Raw genomic sequence first — 19844 nt, 5'->3', positions numbered from 1 at the left:
GAGATGTGATCATCAAATTTCATACAAATTTTCATGTTGCATTACTAATATACCCTCGGCAGGGCATTCATGTCCTATGGACATATTTCTAGTTTATACAAGATACCAGAGGATAGTACATGTATTTCCTACATACTTGTAATCCTACTGGATATCACTTGAATTGCTGATATCACAATCTGGTATTTATTTTTCCAAGGCATTGTGAACAGAGATTAGAAATGACACGATAAATTAAAAATGATTGAATTTTGGAATGCACCAGAGATACTAAATCAGACATTCAAGGAATATGTTGTCAGCATTGAGCAAATTCTTTCATTGGTAAAAGATGGCCTTGTTTGCAAATACTATCTGTTGTATATTATGTCAAATGCCCATTGATGTCTTTGAAACATAATACTGAATTGACAACCTAATTCTCTGTTTACTAATCTTAACAAGTGTGTGTGAAGTTGTGACAGGGGATTGTTACTTCTACATGATACCTGATCCTACCTCTCATTTTCAGAGATCTTTGTTAGTTCTGTTAACATTTTCCTATATGATCTTGACTAAAGGATTCAGCTGACACTGAAATGCACATTTTACAAGTCGTTATTCATAAAATGACTCTGTGATTGGATAAGAAAAACATTAAGGTTTCAAATTTTGCCAAAAGATGTCACTACAGTCAGCCCTCAAACTGAATTTTGCCAGGGGTCCTATAGCAGTGTGTTGACTCCGGACCTCTGGAATTGTGAGGATGGTAAAAAAATGATCAAATCACAGTTAATGTATCTAATGGAGACTGCAGGCCAGGCCCCCCTGTCTGTACTTGTCCAGTGACATACTGTCCACTTCTCTGCAGCAAGGTGTTCCAGATTCTCTTTTTGGTAAAGCGAGGGTTGAGCAGTATTATTGTAATGGGATGGATTAATTAACAGTGCTATAATTGTTATAGCACAATGTAAACAATGACTCGGTGAAAACTGGTATGTGTATGAATAACAACAGAAATGTGACAAAACTGCTAGACCCCCGTCACAAAAGCCAGTGTCACTCGGCACTATATTAAATACTTTCAGGTGATATAATATATCAAACCTTACTCATAAGACATTGTTTAATAACACTGATACAACAAGTGGTGAAACTTCAGAAATTTATTTTTCTCTTAACAACTGGATCCAACTCTCATAACTTAAGTGCACTGGAGCAGGTTTTACAAAAGAACTTAAGACCAAGACCAAAATTTATTTGACTGCTAATAACATTCTTATAATGATTTTTATTCTTTTAAAAGGCATCTATAAAGATCCTTTTATGCTAGCAATTTTAAACAAAATTATTAATTTTGCAAAATTTGACAAGAAATATTTGTCTCTGGTCTTAGTCATAAGTTCTGTAAAACGGGCTCCTGATCCTTTGCCAGGGGTCCAACGGCAATGGGGTGACTCAGGATACCTGGCATTGTGAGGTTGGTTTTTAACCTGTACTGTAGATATTGCACATGTCACACACCCTAGCAAATTAGGCTGAAGTGTGATTTAATGCGCTCTTCAATGTCAGAGTCCTGCAATTTATTAGAAGAAGAATGTTTAAGTTTGTTCAAAAGTGATGGGCATGCAGTGTCCCATATTCTATCTCCTAAGTGGAGACAATTTAATATAAGGCAAAAAAAATGTTGGGGGTAATTTAAAATTCTTCTCAAGAACCAATGGACAAAAATACCAGTACTTGAAATTTACAAGAAAACTTCCCAAAATAGTGAAGATTAAAGATAAGTCAAAACATGACCGCCAATGGTAGGATGAGGCTATTTGATAGCATCAAATTTTGCATGGGTATATACAATGTATATAGGAAGAAATATTTCAAATCTTCTAAAGTACAGAATGAACAAGAAAAGGCATATTTAAATGCAAATATGCAGGCATATTCAGGTATTGCAGATTCAAGTTTTATTCAAATCATGATCCCCGGGTTATTATAGTTTTACATGCCATTGGGAATACATGTATATAAAAATCCTCTCCTCAATAACAGGGCCTTGATTGGTCTTGTTAATATGCAAGCATTCTTATTAATGCAACTGAATAAAGGTTGTTCAATTAATTATGGTAGAATGTGGCCACTATTGGGGATCTCAATTTAATTAAGGACTTCATATTTAAAAAATATTTAAAAATATTCTTCTCAAGAACAACTAGCTGACCACCTTTGACAAGGTTACATATAGAGGATTTAATAAATTTTCTCAAATGCCATTATTCATTCAAACATTTATTATTATTACATTTATTTATTTATTAACATGAAACAAGAAAGTGCATACTAACATGACAGAAGCTATAGCACACTAAAATTTCAAAATTGCTGACGGTTTAATTAAAACTCTAAATTACAACGCCAACTTTACATTTTAACTACTATAATATTTTTTATCTACAACATATCCTCATCCTATCTTAATTATCTCCCCTTGAGAAAGGAAGTGGCCCTTCATTTGAAGAAATCTCAGAAGGAAGCTAATTGTGGCAAGTTTAGTTAAAATTACCCTTTGGTTTTGGAGGCATTGAAAATGTGAAAAAGTTACAGAGTACACACTGATGGAAGAAACGGATTAGGAAGCTAAAAAGCAAATGAAAACAAAAGGATAGTCATTATCATTACAGTTTAATAATTCTTTTAAAAAAGCAAACAAAAAAATAAAACAATATGAAATAAATTAAATATAAAATGATATTGGATGCAGCACTTAATTTAAATGTTTAATGTGTAAAAAATGATATAATTGCACTGGTATCCATAGAAAAACAATAAGAAGCACCAGTATATATGAAACTAGAACTGTCCAAACGGGACAAAATACCCCCCACTGGGTTTTTCAGAAGTGCTAAATCATGAATATTTTATGGATCTAAGAGAAGAGAGAAATGCTAAAACATTTTTAGTGCAAATGTATAACTGCTCATTATATTTTTCTCAAATGAAAAAAAGGCAAAGCCTAATAAAAAAATAGACTAAATATACAGACCAGACACGAATCATGAACTTTTTCTGTCAGTGACCTTGAACTTGCATAAATGACCTTGGTTCAAAGTCATTACACAACCTAAGCAATGTTTTTGTGAAGTAGTAGATTCAAGTTTTTCCATAATATAGAAAGATATGGACCGGACACAAATTATAAAATTTTTCTTCCAGTGACCCTGACCTTCCCAAAATGACCTTGACCCAAGGTCATGACATATTCTTAGTTCATGAGCAATCTTTGTGTGAAATAAAAACTTAGCAAGTTTATCCATAGGAAAGATATGGACCAGACACGAATTATGAAATTTTTCTTCCAGTGACCTTGAACTTCCCCAAATAACCTAGGGTCATGACTCATCCTTAGATCATGATCAATCTTTGTGTGAATGAGAACCTACCAAGTTTATCCATAAGAAAGATATGGACCGGACATAAATTATGAAATTTCTCTTCAAGTGACCTTGAACTTCCCCAAATGACCTTGACCCAAGGTCTTACACATCCTTAGGTCAGGAGGAATCTTTGTGTGAAATGAGAACCTACCAAGTTTATCCATTAGAAAGATATGGACCAGATACAAACTATGAAATTTTTTCTTCCAGTGATCTTGAACTTCCCCAAATGACCTTGGGTCAAGAACAAGACACATCCTTAGGTCAGGAGGAATCTTTGTGTGAAATGAGAACCTACCAAGTTTATCCATAAGAAAGATATGGACTGGACACAAATTATGAAATTTTTCTTCCAGTGACCTTGAACTTCCCCAAATGACCTTGGGTCAAGGTCATGACACACTCTTAGGTCATGTGCAATCTTTGTGTGAAATTAGAACCTACCAAGTTTATCCATAAGAAAGATATGGACCGGACACAAATTATGAAATTTCTCTTCCAGTGACCTTCACCTTCCCCAAATAACCTTGGGTTAAGGTCATGACACACCCTTAGGTCATGAGTAATGTTTGTGTGAAATGAGAACCTACCAAGTTTATCCATAAGAAAGATATGGATCTGACACAAATTATGAAATTTCTCTTCCAGTGACCTTGAACTTCCCCAAATGACGTTGGTCAAGTTCATGACACACTCTTTGGTCATGTGCAATCTTTGTGTGAAATTAGAACCTACCAAGTTTATCCAAGAATGATATGGACTGGACACAAATTATGAAATTTTTCTTCCAGTGACCTTCAACTTCTCCAAATGACCTTGGGTCAAGGTCATGACACACCCTTAGGTCATGTGCAATCTTTCTGTGAAAATAGAACCTACCAAGTTTATCCATAAGAAAGATATGGACCGGACACAAATTACGAATTTTTTTTCTTCCAGTGACCTTGAACTTCCTCAAATGACCTTGGGTCAAGGTCATGACACACTCTTAGGTCATGAGCAATCTTTGTGTGGAGTAGTAGATTCTAATGTTCCTCTGTAAGAAAGATATGGACCGGACACGTTTGCACCGACAGACGGACGGACAGACGGACAAGGTGATTCCTATATACCCCCCAAACTTCGTTTGCGGGGGGTATAATAAATATATTATGATACTGAATCCATCATTTCATTCAAATGATTAACTTGTAAAAATTATATTGCACTCATATACATGATAAATATTGCACAAATCAATACTGCAACAACCTTAAAAACAAAAAATTGACATACATGTAAAAATCAACTTCATGGCACAAACACACACAATTATTTTCTTAAATGAACAAACTGGATGGAAAATTTAATTTAAGGACAACACCCATAATGAAATCATGTTTGCTATGCATTGTAGATTAATGGAAAAATTGCTATATATCCTGAGGAAACTAATGGTATATTTTAAAGTACATACAAAGCTAAAAGCTTCACAAGTTCAGATAAGGAAATACAAAGTTAATCTGATGTACAATATTTGACTTTAGTTACATCAAAATAAATCCAAATACTGGATAAATTGGTCATTTTCACTGGATACAAAATAATCAGCTCAACACTTTAGAGTATTATACTATCAGTGGAATGTGGTTTATTAATATTTATGAGAATGAAAGAATTTTTCTGGTAGACGGCCATGGAATAGAATTGACACAGAATGTGTGTCAAGATAATGGTGAAAGGAGCACATTTCTCCCTCTCATCCCTATATAAATGCAGCTTACAGATTTTGTCTAACTTGAAATACTATTAGTAGGCAAGTCACTAGAAAACAAGGGTTCCATGGGCCACAATGCTCATTGTTGACTGACACTACCCCCTGGGGGGCCATGATTTGAATGAATTAGAATCTACATGGTTCTTGAGACGAAGATTTTTTAATGACTCCACCCTATTTTTATCTTTTATTGATTATCTCCCCTTGAAAAAGGCCTTGGTAATTTTAATATTTAAAAATTCCCTTCACCAGAGGATGCTTTGTATTAACTTTGGTTAAAACTGACAGTGACTCAGTGGTTTTTGAGAAGAAGATGAAATGTTTATAGGCGGACGAAAGATAACAAGAGATCAGAAAAGCTCACTTGAGCTTTCAGCTCAGGTGCGCTTAAAATATAATTTACATGTATAATTAAATTAATCGTGTAAAAATTTATGCACTGTTTTTCTTTTAAAATACCAAAGAATACCTTTTAACTATTTAATAAAATAAGGTTTACTAATCATCAAATTTCGTGATATCAAAATTCATATACATCTATACTGTATGTGTATTTCATATTTTAGGGCCTTGGTGCATACAACAATTCATGAATATCCTTTATAAATCATCAATGATTGCACCATATGTACATTATATTTTCAGTTCATCAATACCATTATCTTAAAAAAATAGAACATACAAAAAGAAATTATCTTCTAACTTAAATTGCACAGTACATGTACATGTACTAGTATGAGGTGTTTTTAGTTAATGGTAATCTAAAAATTCATACATTATAAAATTTCCAATGAAAAGGTACCTTTATAAAGCAAATATTGGCTACTACAAGCTTTCTTTAATTTAACTACAAAAATCAAAGCTGACATTTGGACAAATAGCTTACATTTTATAAAAGTTTATTTCAATACTACACATATGGCTAAAAATAGCAGCCACTTTATCACAGCTTTGTTCAGTAAACTGTGACAAAACCTCCCTGATGTCCTCCAGACAATTCTGCTCTAGTTCTCTCAGGTTCTTCTTAATCATGTGACCTTGTGGCTCATCTCGCTCCAGGAGACTCAGGAGTTTTTTGTGCCCTTTAACAAGTGGATGACTTCGGTCAGTTTGCTCCTGGGGTGTCACTTTCTCTGCATCTTTCTTGCCATAGTCTGGTGATGTTGTTAAAGTCCCTAAAGTAACCAATTTATTTTCTAATGAATACTGTTGTTTCATTAATTTTTCTGGACATTGTAAAGTTCAATTGTGAGGATACCCTAAAATCTTGAAAATAAGACGGATTTAATAATAAGCCGGTTTTGAAAATAAGCCACCTATTTCTTGCATTAAAAATTACTCGAAAATAAGCCAGTTCTGAAAATAAGCCGGTCATGACAATGCCATTTAGGAAAGATGTTAAACGTTTGACGATTGCCTCGTCTTAAAAATTTGATAATTGAAAACTTCGACATTTTTTTTTACTGTGCAAAATAAAACTGAGTTATCTTTCTTTAATTCATTTAACCTTTACCAATTTATGCATACGACACGGTACGAACTAAGTCTGTAGAAACAAATGAACTTATGTAAAATTCCTAATAGAGGGTAGTTTTTAAAGTTTTTTTTTTTTTTTACCAGTAAGCATGTTACGCTGGCTAAAAAAAATTCATTGCGGAACCAGTAACATGGTGAATTTTTTTTCATAAAATTGTCAGAAACAATAATTATCTCATCCAGACCTGAACAAGCTAACAGTGTGTTTAAATTTGTTGTAATTAAATAAGTAAACGGATAAAAGGAAGATTTTGTTTGTAAAGCATTTAACTGTCAGGTAACACTGCCCGAGGCAAGAAACCTGCTAATCGGCAGGGCTTGGTAGTAAGTACATTTCAATGTACCGTATAATTGAGATGGTTAAATATGTGTTTGTTTGACTAATTTATCAAGTGATTCAATTACAAGCGGATATCTTATATTTTATTTTTATTACTTTTCAAAAACCAGAAGTCTCTGTTGAGACTGTAGCTCTACTGGTTTGTACTTATAACAAAGGATGAGAAAAGAAGCCATTGCCATCAGACCAAAACTGTAGGAGTAGCATTATAAGGAATTTCAGACATTTCTATTTTTAGTAACAATGGCAACACCGTTCATTGAAATCAAAAACTGATGCATTATTTTATGTATTTTAGTGTAGTCTACTTGTGTTCTAAGTTATATTGAAATCAGACCAAAACTGTAGGAGGAGTAGCATTTTAAAGGAATTTCACAGAAAAATCTATTTTTAGTATTCATTACAACACCGTTCATCGAAATCAAAACCGATGCACTATTCTATGTATTTTAGTGTAGTCTACTTGTGTGCTAAGTTATATTGAAATCTGATCAAAACTGTAGGAAGAGTAACATTTTAAGGGAATTTCACAGAAAATTCTATTTTTAGTAACCATGGCAACACCGTTCATCGAAATCAAAACCGATGCACTATTTTATGTATCTTAATGTAGTGTACTTGTGTGCCAAGTTGTACTGAAATAAGATCAAAACTGTAGGAGGAGTAGCATTTAAAAGGAATTTCAAAGAATATTTTATTTTTAGTAACCATGGCAACACTGTTCATCGAAATCAAAAACCGATGCACTATTTTATGCATCTTAGTGTAGTCTACTTGTGTGCCAAGTTATATTGAAATCAAACCAAAACTGTAGGAGGAGTAGCAATTGAAAGGAATTTCACAGAAAATTCTATTTTTAATAACAATGGCAACACCGTTCATCGAAATCAAAAACCGATGCTCTATTTTATGTATCTTAGTGTAGTCTACTTGTGTGCCAAGTTATATTGAAATCAGATCAAAACTGTAGAAGGAGTAGCGTTTTAAAGGAATTTCACAGAAAATTCTATTTTTAGTAACCACGGCAACATCGTTCATTCAAATCAAAAATCTATGCACTATATTATGTATCTTAGTGTAGTCTACTTGTGTACCAAATTATATTGAAATCAAACCAAAACTGTAGGAGGAGTAGCAATTGAAAAGAATTTCACAGAAAATTCTATTTTTAGTAACCATGGCAACACCGTTCATCGAAATCAAAAACCGATGCTCTATTTTATGTATCTTAGTGTAGTCTACGTGTATGCCAAGTTATATTGAAATCAGACCAAAACTGTAGGAGGAGTAGCGTTTTGAAAAATTGTTTACAGAAATTATCAGACGGACAGACAGACAGACAGACGGACGGATCGCACTATTTTATGTATCGTGTGCCAACTCATTTTGACATCAAACTAGAACTGTAGAAGGAGTAGCGTTTTAAAGGAATTTCACAGAAAATTCTATTTTTAGCATTACTATCGCATAAGCTCTTATGTATCTGGTCTCTGTGTGCCAGTAGAGCCATGGCAACACCGTTCATCGAAATTAAAAACCGATAACAAGTTTATATTTCATGTAAATTTATAAGCTGTTAACAATGAAATTATCTTTTCGGGATCGACATTCTCAAGATATAAAGTAGACGATTACACCTAAAGAAAACGTACACTGGGGAATGCTAATGAGTAAAAAAAATGACGAGAGAAAACTTTGACGAGCTAAAGTCATTCGTTAATGTTTCCTCCTTGTCAAACTTTCCACTTTTAAGGATTTTTTTCTACACGCAAGATACTAAACAAAGTATTATTGTAATTATCTTATTTTATAATATTCATGATGGTTTAATTTTACATCGAACAAGTACTTCCTATTCTATCGATTACACTTTATTCAATGATTGTATTGAAAATAAACCGAAATTGTGCTCTCTTCTCTTACCAGTTTTTTTGCATTGATAATAAGCCGGAATTTGAAAATAAGCCGGTTTTGAAAATAAGCCCCAACTTTCTTACCAAAACTTAAAATAAGCCGCGGCTTATTTTCAAGATTTTAGGGTATGTAAATTCATGGATAAAACGTAAATTGTTAAATAAGGTCTGAAGCTTCAAAAGTTTACAATGCCATATCCTACATGTACTATATTTAATCTCTGAAGTATTTATAACGACAATAGTATTTGTGCATTACATTTCCAATGTATCTTTTTCATAATTCAAAACAGTAAACCTAGATGAGCAAAACTGCCTTGAAAAAATATTTCCTAGTGTAGAGGTTTTTAATTTCCTACCAGTTTGGTTGTTAGGGCAGAAGATGAAGGGTTTGAAAAAGCTGGCTTCAGGATTGGGAGTGGCTGTCAGCCAGTGGCATGCTGGCACATCAGGGGATATAACTGATATCATACTTCCTGTTGTCATAAATGGTCCTGACATGCAGATATTACTCTCCTGATCACGTAATTTCGCCATCATCTCAACCAATCCAAAGTCCTCTGCAATCATATTTATCAACATCCTAAATAGTAAGTACGCATACATTTAAAATAATATGGAACAAATTAACAAAAATATTATTATTAGTTTGTTATTTTCTTGGACTTTTTCTTTCATAAATCAGCATTAATGAAAAAGAAATTCCAGACTTACACTCTCTTACTTGCATTAATACTGTAACAATACTAGTGTATTAGAAAGCAGATAAAAGACAGAGAGGTCTACCATAGGATACAGTGTACAACAAATGAAGAAGGTGATATATTGAACAATAACTTTTAAAATGACATATAGTATACTGTCCGTGTACATAAACTGGCTTTATAAAACAATCCTGCATAGATGCTGTAGATAAATGTTTTACTTTTAGCTGTGAATTTTTCCAGTAGCTCTCGTCCTTTATCCCTGCGATCTGCAGTGTCCCCCTCACTCCTCCTTGGATCTGAGAAAACAGCAGCAAAGTTGAAAGGTCCACTATCAGTTATGTATAAACCTTCCTGTATAGACCTCTCTACCAAGTCCTCTGAACTCATATCAAAATCACAACCAATAGTTGGCGTGGTTGAGATGTTATAGAATCCATCTACAAAATAAAAAAAATTAAAAAAAACTAACATGAGTTGCCATAAAAGATCTTTGTACATAGTAGCTTATACAGGTTAAACAGGGAAGATTTCCTCAGCAAATTTGATTTGAAAATATTTTTTCTGACAATGTAAAAGATTTAACTAATTCTATTAAGAGCTTTCTTAAGACTAGCTTTATTGGTGTGTACTTGATGTATCGCAGATGGAGGGACAGAGTAACACAATTGTGAGTTTTAGATGGGACATCGGTTACTTTTCATATATAAATCATTGGTTTGAATCGGTTACTGCTTAGTGCTTATGATGTGATTTTACCAATTACATATGTAATCAGATGTCATATTATGTATATAACTAGAAGTCTCTGATGAGACTGTAGCTCTACTGGTCTGTATGTATATGTATAACAAAAGAAAAGTAGCACTTGGATTTGAAACTTTACAACAAGCATAATTAGAATTATGTACCTTTATGTAGTCTACTTGTGTGTCAAGTTATATTGAAATCAAACCAAAACTGTAGGAGGAGTAGGGTTTTGAAAATATTTCTGTGAAGTTTCTATTTTTAGTAGCCATGGCAACCACATTCACCTCAACAAAACCATTTTGTCATGATTTATCTAAACCAATTTCATGAATGATGATGGGTAGCAGCATTTATTTAATATATTAAGTGATGTGTACTATGTCAGTAAATCACATTTTGCTATATGAAAAATATCTTGATTCTAGCATGGAAATGACAATTATATGAATTAGGCCTTTCAACTAATTTTTCAAGCTGCACATATGGTAACAAGAGGCCCAGGGGCCACATCGCTCACCTGAGCAATTGGCTAGGAAAAAGCACACATCAGATCAGAACTGAAAGTTTACTGGGGGGGGGGGGGGGGGGCTTGAATTTTAACACCCCAGGGGGTCATGATTTGAACAAACTTAAATCTACACTACCTGAGGACGATTCCCTATAAATATCACTAAGCATGGCTTTAAAGTACTTGAAAAGAAGATTTTAAAAGGTTCCCCTAGATATTCCTATGTAAAACTTTTATCCGAACAAAACAAACTTGAATCTACACTACCTGGGGATGATTCCACAGGAGTTTCATCTTTCCTGCCTCAATGGCTATTAAGGAGATTTTTCCTATATAATCCTATGTAAAACTTTGATCGGCCATTTTGGCCCAACCCTACCCCCAGTGGTCATGATTTGAACAAACATGAATCTACACTACCTGAGGATGATTCCATATGAGTTTCATTTTTCATGGCCCAGTGGTTCTTGAAAAGATTTTTCCTATATATTCCTATGTAAACTAAGCATGGCTTTAAAGTCTACACTACCTGAAAAGAAGATTTTCCTGGCCCAGTGGTTCTTGAGAAGGAGATTTTTAAAGATTTTTCCTATATATTCCTATGTAAAACTATTCCTATGTAAAACTTTTATTGGCCATTTGGCCCCATATATTCCTATGTAAACTACCACCAGGGGTTTTGATTTGAACAAACTTGATTCCATATGAGTTTCTACACTATATATTCCTATGTAAAACTTTGGGATGATTCCACAGGAGTTCCACATGAGTTTCATCTTTCCTGCCTCAATGGCTATTAAGGAGATTTTTCCTATATAATCTTATGTAAAACTCACTTGAGCCTTTGGCTCAGGTGAGCTAAAAAACATTCTATAGATAGATTTATAGGTACATGAAATTATCATAATAACTTATGCATACTTTTAATTACATCATAAAAAGGTTTAATCATTTTTAATTGACTTTTCCGATGTTGTGTTTAAGGACAGGTAACTCAGGTGTGAAAAATGACCAACTTAGTGCCGATTTATGACTTATCATTTATAGGAATGACATATAGGCTGCTTTGGTATTGTTATATACACAAAAGGGTTCCTTACATTGTTTTGTACACAAAAAGTTTGAATGCCTTCACACTAAATAACCAAATGAGGATATATTCAATAGATCTCTTTGACATTATTATGAAGAAGAAAATTCATTTTTTTGTGTTCAAATATATATATTTTTACAAGGCCCAATTGTGGTTATTTGTGTTACTAAGCACGAAGGGGAACGACCGAGTATAAAAATTTAATTAGGTTAGAAGCAATTTTATTTTTTAATTATATGATTTTTCATTGGTGCTATATATTCCTGCGATGTAAAAACTGCCTTGCGTGCAAACAGTTACACACCCCGGCCTGCTCTAAACAAGTTTCAGCAGTGTGTTATCGTTCATAACACCGACCCCTAGCGGCAGTTGAAAGGCCTATATGAATTTCCTTCACTACAATAAACATATTCAAATTCAAGACCTTATTAATTGTTAAGTTTGTATTTGTTATGAGAAGATACATATTATCAAATCATGTTGCATTTTTCTTTGTCATTTTTTCATAATTGACCTGAGTAAACATAATTAAGAGATAAGACTAAGACCTCTGATCACTTTGGCCACCCAATATTTTCCTGCTGTTTCCAAGATCCACCCCTCTGTTTTATCTGCAATCAGGAAGCTATTATGATGTCCCCATTTCTGTGTCTCCTCACACCCTGCTCCTCCCTGGCCATACTGAGACAGGAGTTTAGTGATTACCAATACTGCATCCTGGGCTGTATTAGCTCTCTCTAATGCAAGCCTAAAGAAACCAGTATTTATTATATGTTAACTTCAATTACTATTAGTAACGCATAAAAAAATTATTACAGTAAGAAAAACAGTAAGTAAAAACATGGTTATGACAAACAGACATAATAAATTCAAACTTTCAAGGAAGTGATTCTCATCCCATGTAAATCTAAATCATAAACTTTTATATTCATATCTAGTGAATAATATTTTTAAAAAAATCAAAGTAGTTGTCCCTGTCACATTGCTTTAAGCATTTTTAGTTACCTTGAGTGAAGGATAAACTTCCAACATTTTTCCTTTAGAAATTTAAAAGTTATCAACTGGTCATAAATTATTTATTTTAGTTAGTAATCTTTGACTTGCTCTAATGATGTAGGTTCAAAGCCTTGTCATACTTTTAATGAGAAATTCAAAAGAGGCCTATGGACCACGATCCTCACTTATTTTGGCCCGATCCACTTTGATTCCACTTTTCACTTAGCTGTTTGCATATTGATATCATAAATCATGGCTCTGTTTTTTATGCTTTAAACTTTATCCAATCTACTGAACCTAATGTTTTTGTTTGGAATAATTAAGGGAAATGTTTGTAAAATGCTTTTATGCCGGGCGCACCCCTCCCCTCCAAATAATTGGAATCTTTTTCAAAGTCCAAGGGGCATAACTCTGTCAAAAAGGGCCCGATTGTACCCAAAACAGATCTTGACCTAGATATGCTTATGATTAATCTGTAAACCAAATTTCATTTGAATAGGTGCAACCTCTGTGAAGAAAATGAACAGAAACTGCAAATAATTGGAATTTTTCTAAGTCCAAGGGGCATAACTCTGACAAAAAAGTCTAGATTGTACCCAAAACAGAACTTGACATAGATATTCTTATGATAAATCTGTATACCAAATTTCGTTTCAATATGTGCAAGCACTGCAAAGAAAATGAACAGAAATCAATGAAAGACCGACAGACCAACCGATCAACTGATGGACACCAGCAAAGCAATATGCCTTCCCTTCTTCAAAAGAGGCATAATAAAACCTTAAATTTACTATACAAGAGATCAAAAATATACAATAAATTGAGCTAGAAAAAAACCCACATACCATGATTCTATATATCCCCCTCCAAAAAAAATTAGATAAAATACAAACAGGTCAGTCACTCTTTTTTTTTTTTTAATTTAAGAAGTTGCCCTTACATTAAAGATGACACTCTCACCTTGCCAGGTCCTGACCAAGTAATCGCTCCTCAAGGTCACCTGGCCCATTCACTTTAGTCCAGATGGGAGCCATAGCAACAGACACTCCTTGGTTGTTGGAGCCCATTTCTGCCCCCCACATCCACGCAGGCTTACTGAGGATTACAGCATTTGTCCTCTCCACCTCATCTACCTCAATGTATGTGCACTGTTTAAAAAAAAGAAACAATCAATTAAATAATGAAAGTAAGTCAAAAACATACAAGTGCTCATTTTTTATGGGTGGTCACTCATGGACCAGGTCTGAGGTCCTTATTTCATCATGTTGACCTTCCCTGTCATTTTTACAATTAATTTGTCTATTACAGACTATTTGTAAATATTAAACTAACACTATCACCATTAAACAACAATCTTTTGCATTGTAAACGTTTACATAGTACAATAAATACTGTACTCCATATTTATCCAATGTATTTGATTTCAAAATAAATATCGTATATTAAGCAGAATTTTTAGTGAGGATTTAATTTCGGCATTATTAGCGAGGGCACCGAAATCGCTAAAATTGAATATCGCTGAAAAATAATTGTTATATTTGTAATAGATTCTTAAGGGAACATTTTAAAATCGCTAAAATTACATCTCACTAAAAATAAAATACCAGTTTTTGAGGACAAATCGCTAAATTTGCGTCTCGCTAAAATTTCCACTTATACGGTATACTGAAAGGAAAATGAAATGCAGGGTAACTTATAATATGCAAATTTTTTTTGACCACATGACCAAAAAATACAAAAACTGGTCAGATGAGAATCTTGGTTACTATGCACTATATCTGTGCTCAGAATTGCTCAACCATTAAATGTATGATGTCACGTAGGAAAAGTGCTTAAAAGCCAAAAACAAGTGCAACTTCATGACGACAAGTTTGTCAACGATCTTCTTTTACCATTTGATGCACTAGAGGTATACCGGTATACACATTGATTTTCAGTATTCGTAGACGAAATGCATTTCTTTCAATCTTGTAACAGTTGACGAAAGTTCCATGGGGTCTGGCTTTTATGTTGCCTTACAAAGGCAACAACGGGTTGCTGTGCAGTTTCTTGTAAATTTTGCTCTATAGAACGTGTTACTAGTTGTCAGAGGGCCTGGAATGGTTTCCAACCAACCGTGTTACCGTGACGATGACATTAACATGAAACAGAGTCACGATTCGATCCGGTTATTCATCCTGCCACCAGTTCAATCGCCACTTACTACCACAAAACCACTATTAATTAATATAGTAGACTAACCTAATCATTATATTCATCCCAAAACTGAAAAAAAAAACAATTGCACAATTTGGTTTTCTGAGTCGGTCAACTTTTACAATTGTGTTCCTCTAACTGGTGCATGCGCGTTTCATTTGTGGGCCCACCCTGCCCTTGGGGGATTATGATTAAACTAATTAGAATCTACACTACCCCAGGATGCTTACACATAAGTTTCAGCTTTTCTGGCCCTGTGGTCCTTCAGACGAAGATTAAAAAAACAATTTTTTCCTATATTTTACTATGAAAAACTTGGATTCCCTATTGTGGCCCCACCCTAACTTCAGGGGTCATGATTTGTGTAATTTGAATTGAAATCTACAATACCCCAAGATGCTCCCATATAAGTTTCAGCCTTTTTGGTCTAGGGGTTCTTGAGAAGAAGATTTTTTTAATGACCCCACCCAATTTATCTTTTCTTGATTCTATCCTTCTAAACAACAGGCGCTTGACGTTTTTATCCTTTCTTTTCATAAATAAAAATATCCCTATATCTAAACTACAGGCACTTGATGTTTGTAACCTTTCTTTTCAGAAATAAAAATATATCCCCTATACCTGTATACTATAATAATAATTATAGTATGGGGGGATATTTTCATCTATGAAAAGAAAGGTTAAGAACATCAAGTGCCTGTGTTCTAAACAGTACATTTACATGTGTGTGACCTCTACACATTTTTCCTGAACTTTTGCAGCATATGTGTTTATTTTAGCTGGCCTGTAAATCATGTCTGTATTAACATTTATACATTTTTCCTGAACTTTTGTAGCATTTGTGTTTATTTTAGCTGGCCTGTAGATCATGTCTGTATTAACCTTTACAAATTTTTCCTGAACTTTTGTAGCATATGTGTTTATTTCAGCTGGCCTGTAAATCATGTCTGTATTGACCTTTACACATTTTACCTGAACTTTTGCAGCATTTGTGTTTATTTTAGCTGGCCTGTAAATCATGTCTGTATTGACCTTTACACATTTTACCTGAACTTTCGCAGCATTTGTGTTTATTTTAGCTGGCCTGTAAATCACTTCTGTATTGACCTTTACACATTTTACCTGAACTTTTGCGGCATTTGTGTTTCTTTTAGCTGGCCTGTAAATCACTTCCTGTGCTTCTGTAGCTGGTCTCTGAGAATTTTTCCCCAGAATGACAGCTTTGTCCCTTGTCACTGGTGGTAGGACCAAAAAACAATCAGCCATAATCTCTTCAAAAAAAGAAGAAAAAAGAATAATTAAGCAATAAGATATCATTTTTTGAGTTTCATTGGGATGTGACATGAAGTTGGTCACGTGATCAAATTCTATAACGCCCAAAGGGCAAGAAAATCGGATCATGTGGCCAACAGCATGTCATTGATATCATTGTTAAATAAGGAAAGACATCAGTAAATGCCCCCCCCCCCAAGTTTGATTACTGGTCCAGCCATACATTTTCTCCTTTCCTGTTACAGATTTGGTGCTGTTGACCACCCCTAGAATTGCAAGGGAAAGTCCTGCCAGGGGCAATAAGAACTTGGGTTAATTGTGTCTTCGAGGAATGGTTTGGGCCGTAGATATCCGTGTCTGGATAGCTCAGTTGGTAGAGCACCTGACTAGAGATGCAGGGGTCCCAGGTTCGATTCCCGGTCCAGCCATACATTTTCACCTTTCCTGTTACAGATTCATCACCTATGCTTCATACTAATTAGGTGACTAGTATCAGATTCAGAAACCATTTTCTTTCATTAAGAACAAACAAATTTTAATCCAGAAATGGATAATTCCAGATTTTATTTCATTAGATGTTTCCAATGATCAATTATGAAAAATTGTAATTCATCATCATAATCAGTAGCATTTTTTTGGTTGTCACAATTGATGTTTGTCATTCATGGAAATTAAAAACTGATATATAGAATTATGTTTATTAATGTATGCTGTGTGTTAGTCAAGTTATATTGAAAATTTGAAATCATACCAAAACTTATTAAGGAGGAGAAACATTTTGAAAGTGCACAGAAATTTCTATTTTTAAAAACCATGCATGGCAATACCATCAAAATCAAAAACAAATTGAGAATTATATGTCTTAGCATATTCTACGTTTATGCAAAGTAAAATTGAAATCAGACCAACACTGGAGGAGGAGCAGCATTTTGAAAAATTGTTAAAACAGTACAGTACCTCGCCCGAATTAACTCAGTATTTCGACTGGGTCTAGCAAATAAAAACAAAGAATAAATGAAAATTATAGGCAAATACACATATATTTTTAAAAAATCAATGAATACCAATATATGGTTGATAATTCTGCTTCAAGTTTAAGCAGGAGGAAACTCAGTGTTTCAACAACAAAAATGAATGATAGATCGAGTTCCGAATTTTTAACGGAAGTTGATCTACAGTCTAGCCAGAAACAAGTTATGTTATCCGGACATAAAAACTACTATATCTTTACTAATTGAACTAAATTGCATTATAAATATAATAGATTAAATAAGAAAGCAATTATAACATGTTACTCATCGGCTGGCATGGTGTATTATTATTATCATTAGTATTTTTTTTTTTTACAAAAACTTTAATCGGATAACGTGAATCTGCAGTGAATATTCGTTCTTTTACTTATTTGTCGTCCATCGGTTTCAGGTACCTTTCTAACTGTTAGCGAATTAAATCCGTCGTCATCGATGTAGAAAAGAACTAAAAAATAAAAAATAGTTAACACAGATATTTTGTCATATCTGAAATCTATAAATTTTCTTTTGAAGATTCTGTTCATCAACGTAAATTAAGAGATTAGGCGATGTTATTCACCACGTTGAAAGCTAATGTTTACAAAATAACGAGTAAAAGTAAATTAAAGTGAGGGAGAGGGGGGCTAAAATTTAACTTTATATCTGTTAGTTCTCTCTGATTTTTTGTACATTTTTTGTTCTTTCTTGGAATTCTCTTTGCTGAAAATGGTGTAGAGTTCCGAATTTGTTCAGAATTTTTTACCTGTCTGCATTCAGGTCCAACACATTCTTATTTAAGTTAAGAACTTGCCCCTATTTAACACTCCCTTAATGAGTTGCTGGTGCAACCGTTAGAGCGAGCGCAGATACTAACTCACTTTAAACTGTTTTATTTAGATTGTGCTCGTCGAACTGCACAACTGTGAACATTTAGTGCATCAAAACTCTGATGTCACAATATGTCGTATTTAGGTGCATTACCAAACTAAAGAATAAAAGTCTGAACATAGCAGACTTTAAAAATGAAAAACAATTCATTTACTATTTATCTTCAATATACCCATTATATGAAGGTGTCGCAAGTTTTTGATGTTATTCTCTCAATAACAGGGATTCACATACGACACTGTATATATAGAAAGAAACTTGAAATGGTTCAGAGAAGGGCCGCTTGCTATGTACAGAACAATTTCCATAATACTTGTAGCGTTACAGACATGTTTAGTACACTACAGTGGCCAACACTAGATGAGAGGCACCTCAAAACCATGCAGGTTTATAATATTTTACAGGGTAGTTCACCAACTTGTCACCATAACAACAGATATACTCATACCTACAGATGCAAGAACCAGACAAAATCACTCACAAACATATAAACACTTACAAGCATCAAAAGAAACATACAAATGGTCATTTTTTCCACAAACTATAATACAGAGGAATGTACTTCCCCTGCCTGTTGTCCAAGCCAACTAAAGTAGACATTTTTAGAGAACAGCTAACCCCAGCTGTTCTCAACACTATCATGTAAAAAGTAACATTCAAATTTTTCTTTTAATCACTATAATGTAAATAAAAGTACAATTTTTCTTTATATTGAGTTTCTTTTTATATAAGCTTAGGTCATGCATGTGCACCAAGTAGTCTTCAGCGCTCTGAAGTTTTGTTGTAAAATAGAGGAAGAAGCTGAATATAGCAATGCCCAACAAGGGGGAGATAACTTTCCAAATTTCCTCAGCCTTGTTTTGATTCTGTATCAGAAAAGAGCTTGTAAAGTACTGCTTCATAAACTACTTTCCCTTGCCTTTTCAAATGTTTTGATGCCCTGTCTATGAACTTTGAGATGCCTCCTAGAAATACCAACTCGGAATGTTTGAAGTATGGTGTGATTAGATGGTTTAAAAATAGATTGAAAAATTAAAACATCTCTAAATTTCATATACGGACGAGTAATTTGTCAAAACATGCATTAATTAAAAGCTTCCTCTGATATTCCACTACAAAAGCAGATCACATGTAGGCAAGTGTTCAACCTGTTACCTTTCTTGTTTGCCACACAAATTTTCCAAGGCACACTGTAGCCAACATCAGCTCGTTCAAATCCAATTTGGCAGCCAACATGTGTGTAAAAAAAAAATGTAAACAATGTAAATCGAACCTCTGACGGTTTGTTTACTTTATGTCAAACTTTGTCAAGGTGATACAACTTTATACTCTTGTTTTTGAGCTGTGTTCTTAAACAACTGAAGTATTTTATATATTAAAATTCGAACATGAGCTATTTCATGTGGAAATGAAAATAGGGTTCATTTCAAAGTTAACAAAAATAGATTTCCAGATCAATTTACTTTGATGAA

General features: G+C 33.8%; 1 protein-coding gene across 2 annotated transcripts; it reads right to left on the bottom strand.

Annotated features, from left to right (window-relative positions):
- Positions 1-2249: 2249 nt before the first annotated feature.
- Positions 2250-17652, bottom strand: LOC134267340 (secernin-2-like). 2 transcript variants are annotated; one of them, XM_062749565.1, is made up of 8 exons: positions 17539-17652; positions 16362-16473; positions 16175-16211; positions 13967-14154; positions 12559-12758; positions 9881-10099; positions 9315-9515; positions 2250-6341 (listed from the first exon to the last, which is right to left on the bottom strand). In XM_062749565.1, the coding sequence occupies exons 2-8, from the start codon at positions 16466-16468 to the stop codon at positions 6049-6051; spliced, it is 1245 nt and encodes a 414-aa protein (XP_062605549.1). In that variant the 5' UTR covers positions 16469-16473; positions 17539-17652; the 3' UTR covers positions 2250-6048. The 2 variants fall into 2 exon arrangements, with proteins under 2 accessions (XP_062605549.1, XP_062605548.1); XM_062749564.1 differs by lacking the exon at positions 16175-16211 and having other exon boundaries at positions 16325-16473.
- Positions 17653-19844: the final 2192 nt, after the last annotated feature.

This window comes from Saccostrea cucullata, unplaced genomic scaffold, assembly GCF_032062105.1.
Source record: "Saccostrea cucullata isolate Sc308-1 unplaced genomic scaffold, CSIRO_AGI_Scuc_v1 ctg522, whole genome shotgun sequence".
NCBI classification, from domain to species: Eukaryota; Metazoa; Mollusca; class Bivalvia; order Ostreida; family Ostreidae; genus Saccostrea; species Saccostrea cuccullata.
This window is presented reverse-complemented; position numbering and strand designations above follow the sequence as displayed.